General features: G+C 45.4%; 1 protein-coding gene across 5 annotated transcripts in view; it reads right to left on the bottom strand.

Moving 5' to 3' along the window:
• TACC3 (transforming acidic coiled-coil containing protein 3) overlaps positions 1-13,200 on the bottom strand; it is a 610,937-nt gene that overhangs the window by 213,895 nt on the left and 383,842 nt on the right. For all 5 annotated transcript variants that reach the window (XM_085642581.1, XM_085642579.1, XM_085642580.1 and 2 more), the window contains exon 11: positions 9,059-9,138. In XM_085642581.1, coding sequence (XP_085498707.1) covers positions 9,059-9,138 — 80 coding nt within the window. The remainder of the gene's footprint in view (positions 1-9,058; positions 9,139-13,200) is intronic.

Genomic DNA, 13,200 nt, shown 5'->3' on the forward strand with positions numbered 1-13,200 from the left:
CAGTATGAAATAGTGTAGGAGAAAGTGTTTTAGATCTCATGATGTGCAAGATGAGTAGCATGAGTTTCAGCATACGTGTATTCACTTGGAAGGCTTGCATACTTACATTTGCTGCATACCTTCTAACAAGGAAGAATGCAAAATATTTGTAAATACTATATTCAGTGAATACATAAATAGAGGAACATTCATGAAAACATGGGCTTATCGTAGAATGAACATAGCCTAACAGTAAATCTATATAAATAATTGATTCGGGGGGAAAACAGCATACACAATTAGACTTTGGGACAATTTTGGTGTGTCAAAGGACATGTTCAAGTGACGAATGTTATTATATTTGTATAGGTTCATCACCATGAGGTGACTGTTTTACAGTTTAAAATATCCTGCTTGACCCCAAAGGCAAGGAAAAGAGAATGCCTTGTCCCATGCTGTTGCACAGAAAAAACGACTTCGACTTAGTGGAGACTTTTCCAACTCTGGCTTGATCATCTACTGCAAAACTGGTTGCACCAATTCTCTGCTGACCGAGAGAGTTAAAGAGGCTATGATCTTGCCATAGAAGTTGTCTTGACACTTCGGAAAACGCCACCAGCGGCTGAAGGGTGCAAAGGATCATGAAGCAGAGTAAGCTCTTGCCTTTGAATAAGCATTAAGAATAGATCAGTTGAAACAAATAAAAAATGCATTGTGCACTGAATAAAAGCTGTGTAAAGGCTCAAGCAACGGAGAAAAGTGAACTATTTACTCAAGAACTAGTCAAGAACAAATTAGTGTTTTTTTGTGTGTTTTTTTTTTACACAGTGTAGAAGTGCTACATCTCCAAATCTAAACTCAGCCCGGGTCCTAAAATTATTAGTTGTTCCGAATGCCAAGTCTGACCCAAATACATGAGAGGTACAATCAGAGGCTTTTTCATACCAGAACATCATACAACTAACTTTTGGGCAGGAGGTTCAGGCTAAACTGGGACTACTCAACACATTCAATGAGTCACTAAAGCAACAAATCCAACTTGCAATCTTTCGCCACTAAACATTTTCAAACTCTATAAAAAATGTAAGTAAACCTTTAGTGTGACTAACCACCAAATTCTTGCCAGCCATAGCCTTAGGATAGGATGTATGTATGTATGTTTGTATAGCGCTCGAATGCCATGGCGTCTTGGCGTTGGGGTGTATGGAAGTGGTTAGAGAGCTCAGCGCCACAACACACCTTCATCCTCTTCTCTATTTCCAGATTTCCCTTATAATTAACTTGGGTTTCCCTTTAATAGTTCATTTCTCAACTAGATTACTGTTTTAAATATTTGTTGCACATATCCCAATTGCATTTTGATAGAGGAAAATACTGCTGCTTGTGCCAAGTGTGAAAGGGAGAGTTAGGGATTCCGCACATAAATCAGTTTACCTTTCTGAAAGCTGGCTTTTCTATACTATACACGATCACTCATAAGTACACTGAAGTCATTAGCTGCTAGCATGAAGTTGAACACAATGATTTACTAGGCAAGATTGGAAGCCTAAGAAGGGGCGTGGCCAACCACAAACAAAAATGGCTGCATCTTGGCAGGTTTTCGGCCGCCCGTCGTAATAATCAACACATATCCGCACTACTTTCCAGCTGCCTCATCAGAAATCTGTTGCGGGACATTTGCAGCGTCTTGAATCAACCGACGGACTATCTCGGACCATTTTTTACCCCAGCGCTGGCATGGACTGCTGGGGCCTGGAGATCACAGAGCGGCCTAGGCCTCAAGCGACTCAGTCCTCGCAGTGAGCTGGCACCAGTGACAAGTGTCCATGCGGCTTCGCCTGCGGTGTGTGGAGGTTGACTGTGACAAGAGCCCAGGGGACACCAAAGATGGAGATTGGGTGCTCTCAGGAGGGAGAGGCCGGCCGTATGCCCAATCAGAGCTGGCTGTAGTGTGTGGATCGGACCAGCAGCTGCAGACATTACAAAATTGGCCTGCCAGTTGGGAGAGCTGGGTGGGCCCTGGCTGCGGCGGTCCTGAACTGGTGAGCCGCAGACACGGATTAACTCTTGGGGGGGTGGCCTGTTTGGCCTGGGCAGCACCCGCATAGACACGGTTCAGAGTCTGCTGGAGACCCGGGGGGGAAACTAGTCCTGCCTTTAGCCCGGTGGCAAGTGATTACCCCTGGCTGTGCCCCATGTCTGGATTGGAGTCAAACTACAGAATTCTTCGTGGAGGAACTGATCCTAACATGTCCAACCCAGCAGCCACCAATTAATTTTCGGTGAAACGAGCGCACTGTGTTCCAGGTGGCCTGTCAAGGCCTGTCGTGCCTCCATGCACCATTGTGGCATGGATCTTCAATTTTAGAGACAGAGGTCATACTGCAAACGGCCCAAACTGCACAGCCGCTTAAGCTGGAGAATGCTACCACCACCTTTTTTCCAGACTTTACTACCCGAGTGTAAAGTTTGCGACGCTCCTTCTTCGAAGTTAAGAAAGCCTTGCAAGAATGGGAACTGAAATATGTGATGCTGTTCCTAGCCAAATTCCTAGTAGTGGCAGAGGGCAAGAAATGTGTTTTTATTAATCTACATAGAAAGCCTGGAATTGATTTAATGGATAGCAAACGGTCAAGCACAAGAGGTCTCCTACCCGACGGACACAGAATGGAAAGGATTAGCAAGTCTGGATCGAACTGAAGACAACGCTGCAGGAGAGATGTCCGGAACTGCGACACCCTAGAAACACCCTTTCATACATCAGACACTACTTGAGTACTGCAGGAGGGACTTTCTTGATTTCTTCATATTCATGAAACATTAGTGGGATGGTGGGGTGGAGGGTCCAGGACTGCCTGATGTGCATTGGCTTGCTGGTGTAATTATTCATATTTATGCTGCAGAACTGGACTACATCAGTGCGGTAACAAACTAACTTTACTATGCGGGGAGGAAAAGGCGGGTGGGATACGTTGCCCTACAATGGGTTGAGGTAAACAGGCACGCTGCAATGTTGGCGGAGGTGGGCAGTTTTGAGTCCACAGTGAAGGGAGGCTGGGAGGGGGGAAGGTGTATTTTGTATGTGTGATTGTTCTCAATGTATGTGTTAAGGACAGCCAAAGAAAATTGTGGCAGTTGTGGAGTCCAATTGGGCAAAACGGATCAATGCAGACCCTGCTTGGACTCAGAGGCAGATTTATAAACCTCCCCCGAAAACTTGGTTAGTGGGTTATGAACCCCCTGCGTGGTTTGGGCCCTGCCCCAGTCGACGAAATGCACACTGATGATCCCTAATGAACACGAAATTAACGCCATTTTAATTAAGATACTCTCCTGTAATGTAAATGGCCTAGGAAATGATTAAAAGAGAAGTGTTACAATATCTTAAACGTCACCCAATGTGGTCCCCCTACAGGAAAACGCACCTACAGGGGACAACCTACTGTGCGTTAAACAGGTGGAGTTACAAAATGATGGCCTATGCTGGTTAACCACGAGGCTCCCGGGGGTAGGTATCCTTCTCCGTAATTCTTTTCCATTTACTGTCCAGCACGTTGCACAGGACGCTCACAAGTGCCACTCACCGATCACTGGGAGTGTCACTTGTTTATTATCTATCTTCCCCAGAAACTGAATACTTCGGCATTTGTGGACCTAGGTTTTCTTATTGCCTGTCTCCCAGAGGGAAAACTGTGCCTGGGGAGTGGGGGGGGGGGGGGGGGACAACTGCAATGCAGCCCTGTGTGAGGGTGTGGACTGCTGGCCTCCGTACCAGGGAAAAGCCTATAGTAAAGCCTTGGCAGACTTCATGTGGGCGTTGGGACTGGTAGATGTGTGGGGAGCCCTTAACCCTACGGCACCCCCAATATACCTTTAATTTGGGTGCGCACAGGAATGTGTCCCACATAGAATACATGTTTAGCCTGTCCGGTCAACTGTCAGCTTTTAGTGACATAGCATATAGTGTGATGTATCTCCGTCCATTCCCTAGTCTGTGCAGTGTATGGTCGGAAAACTCCAGTTTGGGGGGGTAGGACGGACGACATGTGATGGCACTCAAACCCTGGTACCTTAGCACATATGAACTGGCCTCCAGGGGCCATATTACATAAAGCAAAAACAGTTGATGGACAGAATGTAGAACAATGTCATACATTCACCCCAGTACAGAGATCTGGGCCTAAATCCATCGTTTTTTTGCTCACCATGCCGTTCCAGTTTGAACCCAGCCATATGCAAATCAGTCTTGACCCTGTGCCTCATGGGAATAGTCCAGCCCGAACTGCCAAGCCAGGTTATCCCTGAACTGGAACCAAGCATCCTAGGACCGGTTTCAATTGTGTGTCTTTTGCATATTACATAAAGGGCAGGGGGCGCAACAGGCACTTGCGCCCGCTTTGCACGCCCCAGGGCACTTTGGTATTACAGAAGGGGCCACAGACGCCAGTGCTATCTTCAAGGGGGCGTTCCCTCATTTGAATGGGGGAATGCCCCATGCAAATGAAGAAATCCCTTTCCTTCTGTGCCTGTGCTGTATTACCGCCGCAGGTGCAGAGGAAAAGAAGCCCTCAGGAGGCACTGGGTGAGTGACACTCAGTGCACCTCCTGAGAGCAGCCCTCTACAGGGGGTAAAGGAGGTCCACTTACAGGGGGTAAAGGAGGTCCACTTGCAGGGGGTGCAGTCACTGACTGCACCAGCCTGCAAGGGGATCTCTATTCCCCTTTAAAAGTGCAGGCAGGTTGTCGCATATACAGTGCAACACGGAGCAGCTGTAAAGCAGCTGCTCCGCATTTCACATGAATGTGCTCCCTCAAGGGCAGTACGAGCTCATGGCTACCCTGGGGGTAGAGCATTCACCACTTTCCTTCATTGTGCCAGGTAACAACGGAAAGTGTGCTGCATGTGTAATGCAGCCCCAGGTGGCCACCAACCACTACTTTAATGAAAATGACAGGACAGTAGACTCCCCCAAGGACTGTGGGAGGCATTTAAGGTGGTCAAAGAGTCAGGGAATTTCTTTGATCCTGGGTCATAGGATGGAAACAAGAGCAAAGTTAGTAGACTTGGATGCGACATCCAGGATTTAGAGGCTGAGTTGATGTCAGCTGACCAGGCGAAGGTAAAATGCTGCCTGTCAAATGCAAGGATTGCAAAGACATTGCAAAGACATTGTGTAAGAGGCGGCCAGGGACAGACATTGGGCAACCCAACATCACCTGTACAAAGTGGGAGATAGAGCACTCCTGGCGTGGCTAGATCGGAAAGAAGCAGCATTGAGATGTGTGTTTGAGGTGCTCACTGAGGAGGGGGCTCGGGTAAGATAAACCGGGTATAGCAGACGCTTTTGAAGCCTATTTCATAAAGTTGCACTCTCCATCCACGATGACTACTGTGTACGAGGCACGAGAACTATGGACCCTTGCACTGGGTGACGGGGACCAACTAACAGGACCTCACTGACTGTGGTTACACCAGCCATTCGGTCTTCAAACATCGGTAAAGCATTGGGCCCAAACGGACTCCCCATTGAACAATACAAGCTCTTGGCAGTCAAAATTGCACCCTTCCAAGTGAATGTTTAGGGAGAGTCGCGAAGTTGGGACATTACCAGCGGACCAAAGACTCGCTAAGATCGTAGCGGTTCATAAGGATGGGAAGCCGCCTGATCTCTGTACATACTATAGACCGATCCTCCTATTTAAGGCAGAGGTCATGAAGGGGAGACAGGGTTTTGTCTGCATACATTGCTATGTTAGCATAAGCGTTTTAGATGTTTGCGCCATCTTGCCACTTTGCTGCTTTTGCACACAACACTACAAGTAGTTATTACAAATAAAACTGCTTGCTTTTTCTTCACATGAGAACAGTCTGTTTTTCACATCTCTAGGCGTGCACCGCGACCTTAGTCTGAACACTGTGGAGAAGCCGTCAAGGTCAAATTATGTATGCTGTTGAATTCAGGTTGATCGGACCACGCTCTAGACACAACACACACACAGCTGAAAATATCAAACTCTGGTGCCTTTAATATTGCATTTGCATGCATGATTCAGACACTTGGAGAAAACCTTTCCAGACACAGAGAGCATAGCTGATCCTGTGATATGATTGACCTAAGCTGATCGTTGAGGTATGGGGTTCCCCACTCAAACCTAGAGACCTTCTATTATATAAAACTAGCTTATTAGCCACGGGAGGGTGGTACACAAGGTATTATAGGACCTGTTTCCATTATCATTATAATATGATTTCTCCCTTCATTTTCTATGGAATTGTAAAAATGCTGATGGATTTATTTCTAATCATTTGTTTGTTAGCCAAATTACTGCATCTTCGAGAACGTAGTTAAAAATAAACATTTTAAACTTTTCCATGTCCGATTACTCATGTTGTGGACTGATACTAGAATAACAACGAAAAGGTGTTTGATACCCACCATTCCTGAGAGTACTCCAAGTCACTTGTTCTGGGTTGTCTAATCATTGGTAGCTTCGAGATGATACGGAGAACGAATGAGACACTAATGCTAGTCGGATAGGGGTTCTGGGTACTGAGGTGAGTTTTTTGGTACACCGCAATTCACTAGTTTCCTGTGCATAGTTCTGTGCATGAGCAGAATACCCGCAAAAGTCATGACCTTAGCCAAATTATTACCAACCAGACTGTCCCAGGCAATAAGCACGCTGATTTATCCTAAACAGCCTGACTTTATGCCAGGTAGGAACACCGCACTTAACTTGGAGGCGCCTACATTGAGTTTTGGGGCGGGCGTCTGGCTTTTAAAACACTGTAGTTATATCACTAGATGATCAGATGGCCTTTGACACGATAGAGTGGCTGTTTATGTATGGAGTCTTGGAGAAGCAGGGGTTCGGACTGAAGTCGCTGCATAGAATACTCCTTATATTTGAGCTATGCCATAAATACTCTGGGTAGACTATAAACTGGAGATAAATCGCTGGTATATGTACTCCATGACGATGACCTACGAATCCCTAGGACTTGTAAAACATGGGTGGTGACTGAGGGGGTTTCAATAACTGGGTGTTTTCATCACCAGATAACAGACTGTCTTCCATGACAGTAATTACAGAACCCCCATTGAGACGTTTGCGAGAGGATGTGCAGCACTGGAGAACCTTGCCCATGTCCCAACTAGGGAAAGCATCACTGTTCAACAGGATGGCACTGCCTTGCTTCCTTCATATCCTTCACAAAACCCCATTTCTGGTTCCACTCTCGTATTCCCGGGCTGCAGATGCAGTTATTCGGACGCTCCTCTGGGATGGAGAAGCACCTAGACTTTGAGAAGGAGCTGGTACGATGGAGGGATAGCACTCCTGGCCCTTCAATACTATTACTGGGCAGCCCAACTTACGGTGATGAATCACAAGGTCCATCTCCCACAGGATGAACCATACAGGATGGACAGGCGAAATATACGCCCGGGGCCTACCTCAGAGCCATCTATGGGAGGGTTGGGGGGAGGGAGAAAGGAGACCATACATTATCACTCACCCCAGACCATCAAACCTAGCTAGGGGAGCCACACACCACACACCAAGCACTGTAATGCATTTAATGTTGAAGGGTCTGTTGGCTTCAGCTAAAGTATTTAGACTTAAACGCATGATGTTGATTATTTGTAAGTGACATGCCTAAAGCTGCAAACGTAGTGCTTAATTTGATGGAATGTCGAGGGAGATCACCTCCATATTTCAATGGATCCTCACGTTCCAACACTCCAAAAGTAAGCAGAAGATGCCGGATTTATTTTGATACTTGTTAATAGTAAAAATTACTTATTAGGAAAGTACAGTTGTATTGACATTTTGTACTTGATTCTTCGGTACTTCAAGTACACATTTCTCTCAGTACACACACATTTCCAAACAGGCCTGCTGTCTTCATGAGCACAGGGAAGTAAAAAACCATATACGGCATAATGCTAACATTTGGAAGCAAGAGAGGGACGTAAAAAAAAAAAAAAAATCAGGAATTTATTTTACATGTATTTGATTTGGAAGCAATTTTAGGGAAGAGATAGCAAAAAGAAAGCTGTATGTTTAAATAATCGTGAGTCACCCTGCTGAGACAGGTGTGTTGGCACATAGACATGGGTAGAAATGAAAGTGCATGAAAATATTCAAGCGCAGAAACACTTCAGCAATGGGGCCTACATGCATAGGGGTGCTATCTAGCACTGTAAGTGGAATACAAAAAAGTTTGAGAGGGTACGCTAAAAAAGGCATGGACAAAGAAGTGTAAATAGGAATATTTTATTAGAAGCGCCGCCTTAGTAATATGGAACACCCTGCATATATGATTATAATACCTTTATCAGCTTCATTCCAATTATTTTCAGGGACAAGTACTTTCGAGGTTGGGCTTACATCCACCAAACCCTCCAAAAAAGGTAACAGCGGAGAGCCACGGGCAATGGCCAATGGGTCAAGGGAGCCACGGGTCAGGTAAAAAAAAGTTTGGGAACCATTGTGCTATGCGATACAGCAGAGTTGGGCCTACTGGCTGAACAGCGGGGCTTCGACAAATGGGATCTAGTAGGCCCGTCACAAGTGGGGGGCCTGTGGGCAAAGGGAGAGGTGAAGTTCTACAGTGATTTACAAAGGGAATATCAATTGACATCCTCAGAGACATTTCGCTACCTCCAAATAAGGCATGAGTTGGGAGGCAATACCGAGAGGAACACTATCTTGAAGTCAGTGAGTAAAACACTAATCTACCTGAAGCCTTTTTAATACCACATTGATCAATCAAAATGTGAGCATCATACAAAAGTAGGAAGACAATTAAGCCAAGAAGAGTCCACATTTTATATGCACAGAAAATCAACTGGGTAGATGAGCAGAGAAACACCAGAAGACTAGCAGAAATGATGTTCCTTTCTCTGCAGCACTAGAATGAAATTGTATCAAGAATTCATGTTGCAGCTAGATAATGGTTCACAAACAATTGATATGTTAAGGCAGGTTAATGTCAGAAACAATATTTTTAACAGACCTACTGCAGTCAACAACCACTATTGATAGTGCAAATATAATTACGAAAAACACTTACTCCATTTCCGCATATTCCATAGACAGCTTCTCATACTTCTTTTTCCATTCAAGAACTTCCAATTCTTTTACATGAACCTCCTGATGGGGGAAAAATAGAACATATAAGGACTGCTGAATATATATTCCCATTAGCAAATAAGTAAATGACATGCTTGTTATCCTTCAGATTTATAGTATAAAGGAAATGGAGGGGCACAAAATTCCCCTACAATGGGTTGTAAAGCCCGAAGTGTGGTGGAACAGACCGCCCGGCCCACAGATGTATGTACAGCATCTTGCTTCTGTTGAGTGGCATCACCTCATGTCGGGACCCCCTGGAAACACTAGACCGACATAGGGGTGACAGACAGGACCCCCACAGCAGCACGGGACAGTGCAGGGCCGGAGTGTAGTGTGAGTCGGCTGCGCCAGGCCAGACTTCACAGCAATACAGTAACATATTTTCACATATTTTGACTACTAGGACATTGTCATAAGAAAATTATGAATGTGGGTTACTAGGGGGTGTGAAACGTATGGTGACACTTCATTGGCGTCCTGAAGCCCTGTCTTCTCCTGTCCCCAGCTGCCACTCTCTTCTGACTTTCTCCGTCTATGCCTAGCGTGGTGCTGTGTGATACTTGTATATTTTCTTGTATTCGAGTTCCTGATATGTCTTGTAAGGGAGTGGCTGTGTGCCCTAATTTTCTTCACAGCATAACCAACCCTTCTTTACCAGCCCACTCAATGTCATTCCCGATTTCCTTAACTGGTGTGTGCATCCAGAGACTGTCAAAACACAAGGTGAAGGCAGTTTGTTAATTTTGGGTTTGTGGTAAACTCTGTACAAAAGGTTGTATTACATGCATTATACCGGAGATTGTTGGACCGCCTATGTTCTGTCACTCTGCATTCCATATATGGAAAGGCATCTAATCTCTAAAATATGGACTCCATTAATATGGAAAGGTACCATGAATAGGCCACATGAAGAACCTTTTATAAAGTGGGTTGTAAGCTCACACAAACTTCCTAGATAGATTGGGACTATTTGCATATCTACACAAAGTTTTCTTCCTGCCAAATCGGGTACAATCTCCTCAGTCAAAAGCCCCAATGATGTTATGGAGGGCCAGGACCAGACAAATGGGATGGAAGGGGCGACTTACTAGACAGACCCCCTTGTGGCATGGTATGTACCTAAGAACTGCTGACAGAGGATTCCGGGGTTGGGACCTGGTGGGGATCTCTATCCTGGGTGATGTTGTGAAGGGCACTACCTTAAAATCATTCCAGCAACTACAGACCGGTTTCGGCCTTCACAAGTCGCAATTTTATACATTTTTACAGCTCCGACACGCACTCTCTCCCCAGATCCGCAATATGGAGGCCCTCCCTGAGTTTCAACCCCTTGGGGGTCGCCTGTTGATGGGGTGGGACCTTGGACTGCACAAAATCAGACAAATATACCAAACGTTGACGACACACATCCCCACCACTCTGGACAACACTCGGCTAGCCTGTACGGTAGACATTCCTGAATTGACAGATGACAATTGGGCAAAAGCAATCGCAAGTCCGCGGGGCGCGGCTGTCTCCACCCGTTACAAGCTCATCCAATTCAAACACAGAGTTCACTACACGAGGGTGCGACTGTGGTGAATGGGGGTCATTCAGTCCCATGAGTGTCTGCGGTGTGGCAGAAAGGATGGATCCTTCTTCCATACGGTGTGGACTTGCACAGCTCTACAGCCCTTCTGGAACAGTTAGGACATGTCTCAATGAGGTGCTGGGGTGGATGCTCCCACTGGACTCACGGCTGTTTTTGTTACATTCCACTGATGACATGGGGGGAATAGATACAAACACCACCTACTATTCCTCGCCCTTACTATAGCCAAACGGGACATTGCACAGGGATGGAAGGCATCGTTCCCTCCGACTATAGGTAAATGGAAATCCGAATTGGATAGGTGAATGGGAGCCGAGATTGCTCTATTTGAGGCTAGGGGCTGCCCACGGTTAACATCGCAAGGTATGGGCGCGATGGGCAGCATATCGTGGAATTGACTTGCCCCCCCTCCCTGAGGATGACCCCTGAGTTGCTTTCTTATGTGTCCCCCAAGGCTGTATCGATGGACTGCTTTATTATTTCACTGGGTTGTATACTGTGAATCTGTTGAATCATGTATTATATTTAGACACCGGTCCACTGTCTGCTCATTGTTTAGATTATTATTTTATCTGCATGTTTTGCAGGGTTTGTTTCCTTTCATAGAAATGGTTATTGATGCACACAATGTTCAACTGCTTCATTGTGCCACTGAGGGGCCGCGGCCAAATGTATCGAAAAATGACCAAATAAATGTGTCATTAAAAAAACAAAAAAAGACAATGAAACGTTTGTGGAAATTTGTGAAAATTCTGGAAGCTTGCAGAGGTTACGTAAGTGTCTTAGATTCAAAGGGAATGAAAAGGAGAAGAAAGGGAGCGGGTGCCGGAGGACTCTACATCAGGCAGCACCTCCTGCTTTATTAACTTTCCTGCTTCCTCACGTTTGCTGGAAAATGCGCCATCTGTCCACTCATTTTTAAACATATCTCATGGGTTGTTTGAGGTCGCTCGCTCGGTGTAGTGTAGTACGACAAACATTTCACGCCCTACCACTTTCAAATGTCACCAGCCGCCCCTGGGAACAAGCATAAAACACTTAAAAAGCACAAAAACAATTCAAGAAATTCACGATCACCTCAAGAAATCCAATACCCATTTATAAAAATAAACTGAATTTTTAGACACCACAATGAAAAAGATCCACCTGAGAGTTCTGGAGATGTAACATTTACAAGATGTGGAATATATGCACTTGTCACTTAACAGTGAACAAGCAATGGAAAATTGAATGAATTTGACACAAACTTGTTCAAGGTAATCTTTGGGCAAGTGTTAATGCAGTAAATTAAAGTTACTTTAGGCCACCAACTCCGGCAGGGAGCCAGGTAGGAGAGGGATCAGCAAGGTCCACAGAAATGGCACTCTCTAAGGTAGACGCATCAGGAGTGGTCCTAATGCAAGAGATACAAGATCGTGTAGATGTGATGTGGTAAACGGGTGTCTTCCTGCAGTTACACCATTGCTCACTGACTTGGTGAGACTGTCCTAGCCACAGGGGTCTACTTCCACTAAAGTGCTGGCAGAAATATAGTCGCCATCAGGCTATTGGTCGCCCAGTATCGAAGTGGAACCCTTCCTTGGATGATAACGTGCCTTGGAGTGATCCTCTAACTTACATGCCCTGGATATCATACAGTAAAGAGAACAGCACCTCCAAATTTAGTAACTGAAGTGATAATTACCCGTTTACTTCAATATAGTTCTTCTTCAGTCTGACTGCAGCATAAGCCTTGACTGGGGTGGGGTAAGAAGACACACCAAAAGTTGTTGGTGCTACAGGAGGAATGGCAGTTCCCCTTGGAGATTCTGATTTCACCAACTTGGACACTCCACACATCCCCAGGGTCTAGTACTATAACATTCCTCCTCACTTCTGTAAAGGTGTAAAATCCAAGGTACCACGATCTCCCCTTCTTTGCCATGCCAGGCTTCATTTCCAGGACCATTTGGCCTGCTTTCCAAAAAGTGCACTTAACAGTTTTGAATACCACATCGCTCTTTATATATCCTGTGGTACCTTTCCCTCTTTGAAGAGTGTGTGTCATCTACATTTACATCCACACATACGTGAGGATTAATTTACACCTAGGCAAGATTTAGTTTTGTGTTTGTAATTCTCCCTTTCTGACAAAAGAGGCGATCTCAAAGTGGACAGATGGGAGCACACTATGCGCCCACCAAGTTGCATGCAACACATCTTTGGAAGACCTACTCGACTGTACGTTGGGCACAGGACTTCACAATCCTGTTCATATGCTCATCCAAACAATTGGTTTGGGGACCATAACAAGCTGTCCAATGTTGAACTATTGCCAAACCATACAACACCTCCTACATCTCCGTAGATGCAAACTGGGCACCATTATCTGTAACTAGGTACTTGGGTATCCCATCATGCGCAAACTCATCCTTTACGAATTCTACCACAACAGTAGTGCTCACGGATTTCACACACTTAGTTGTAACCCTTGTGGAATCTACTAATAG

This window comes from Triturus cristatus, chromosome 2_2, assembly GCF_964204655.1.
Source record: "Triturus cristatus chromosome 2_2, aTriCri1.1, whole genome shotgun sequence".
NCBI classification, from domain to species: domain Eukaryota; kingdom Metazoa; phylum Chordata; class Amphibia; order Caudata; family Salamandridae; genus Triturus; species Triturus cristatus.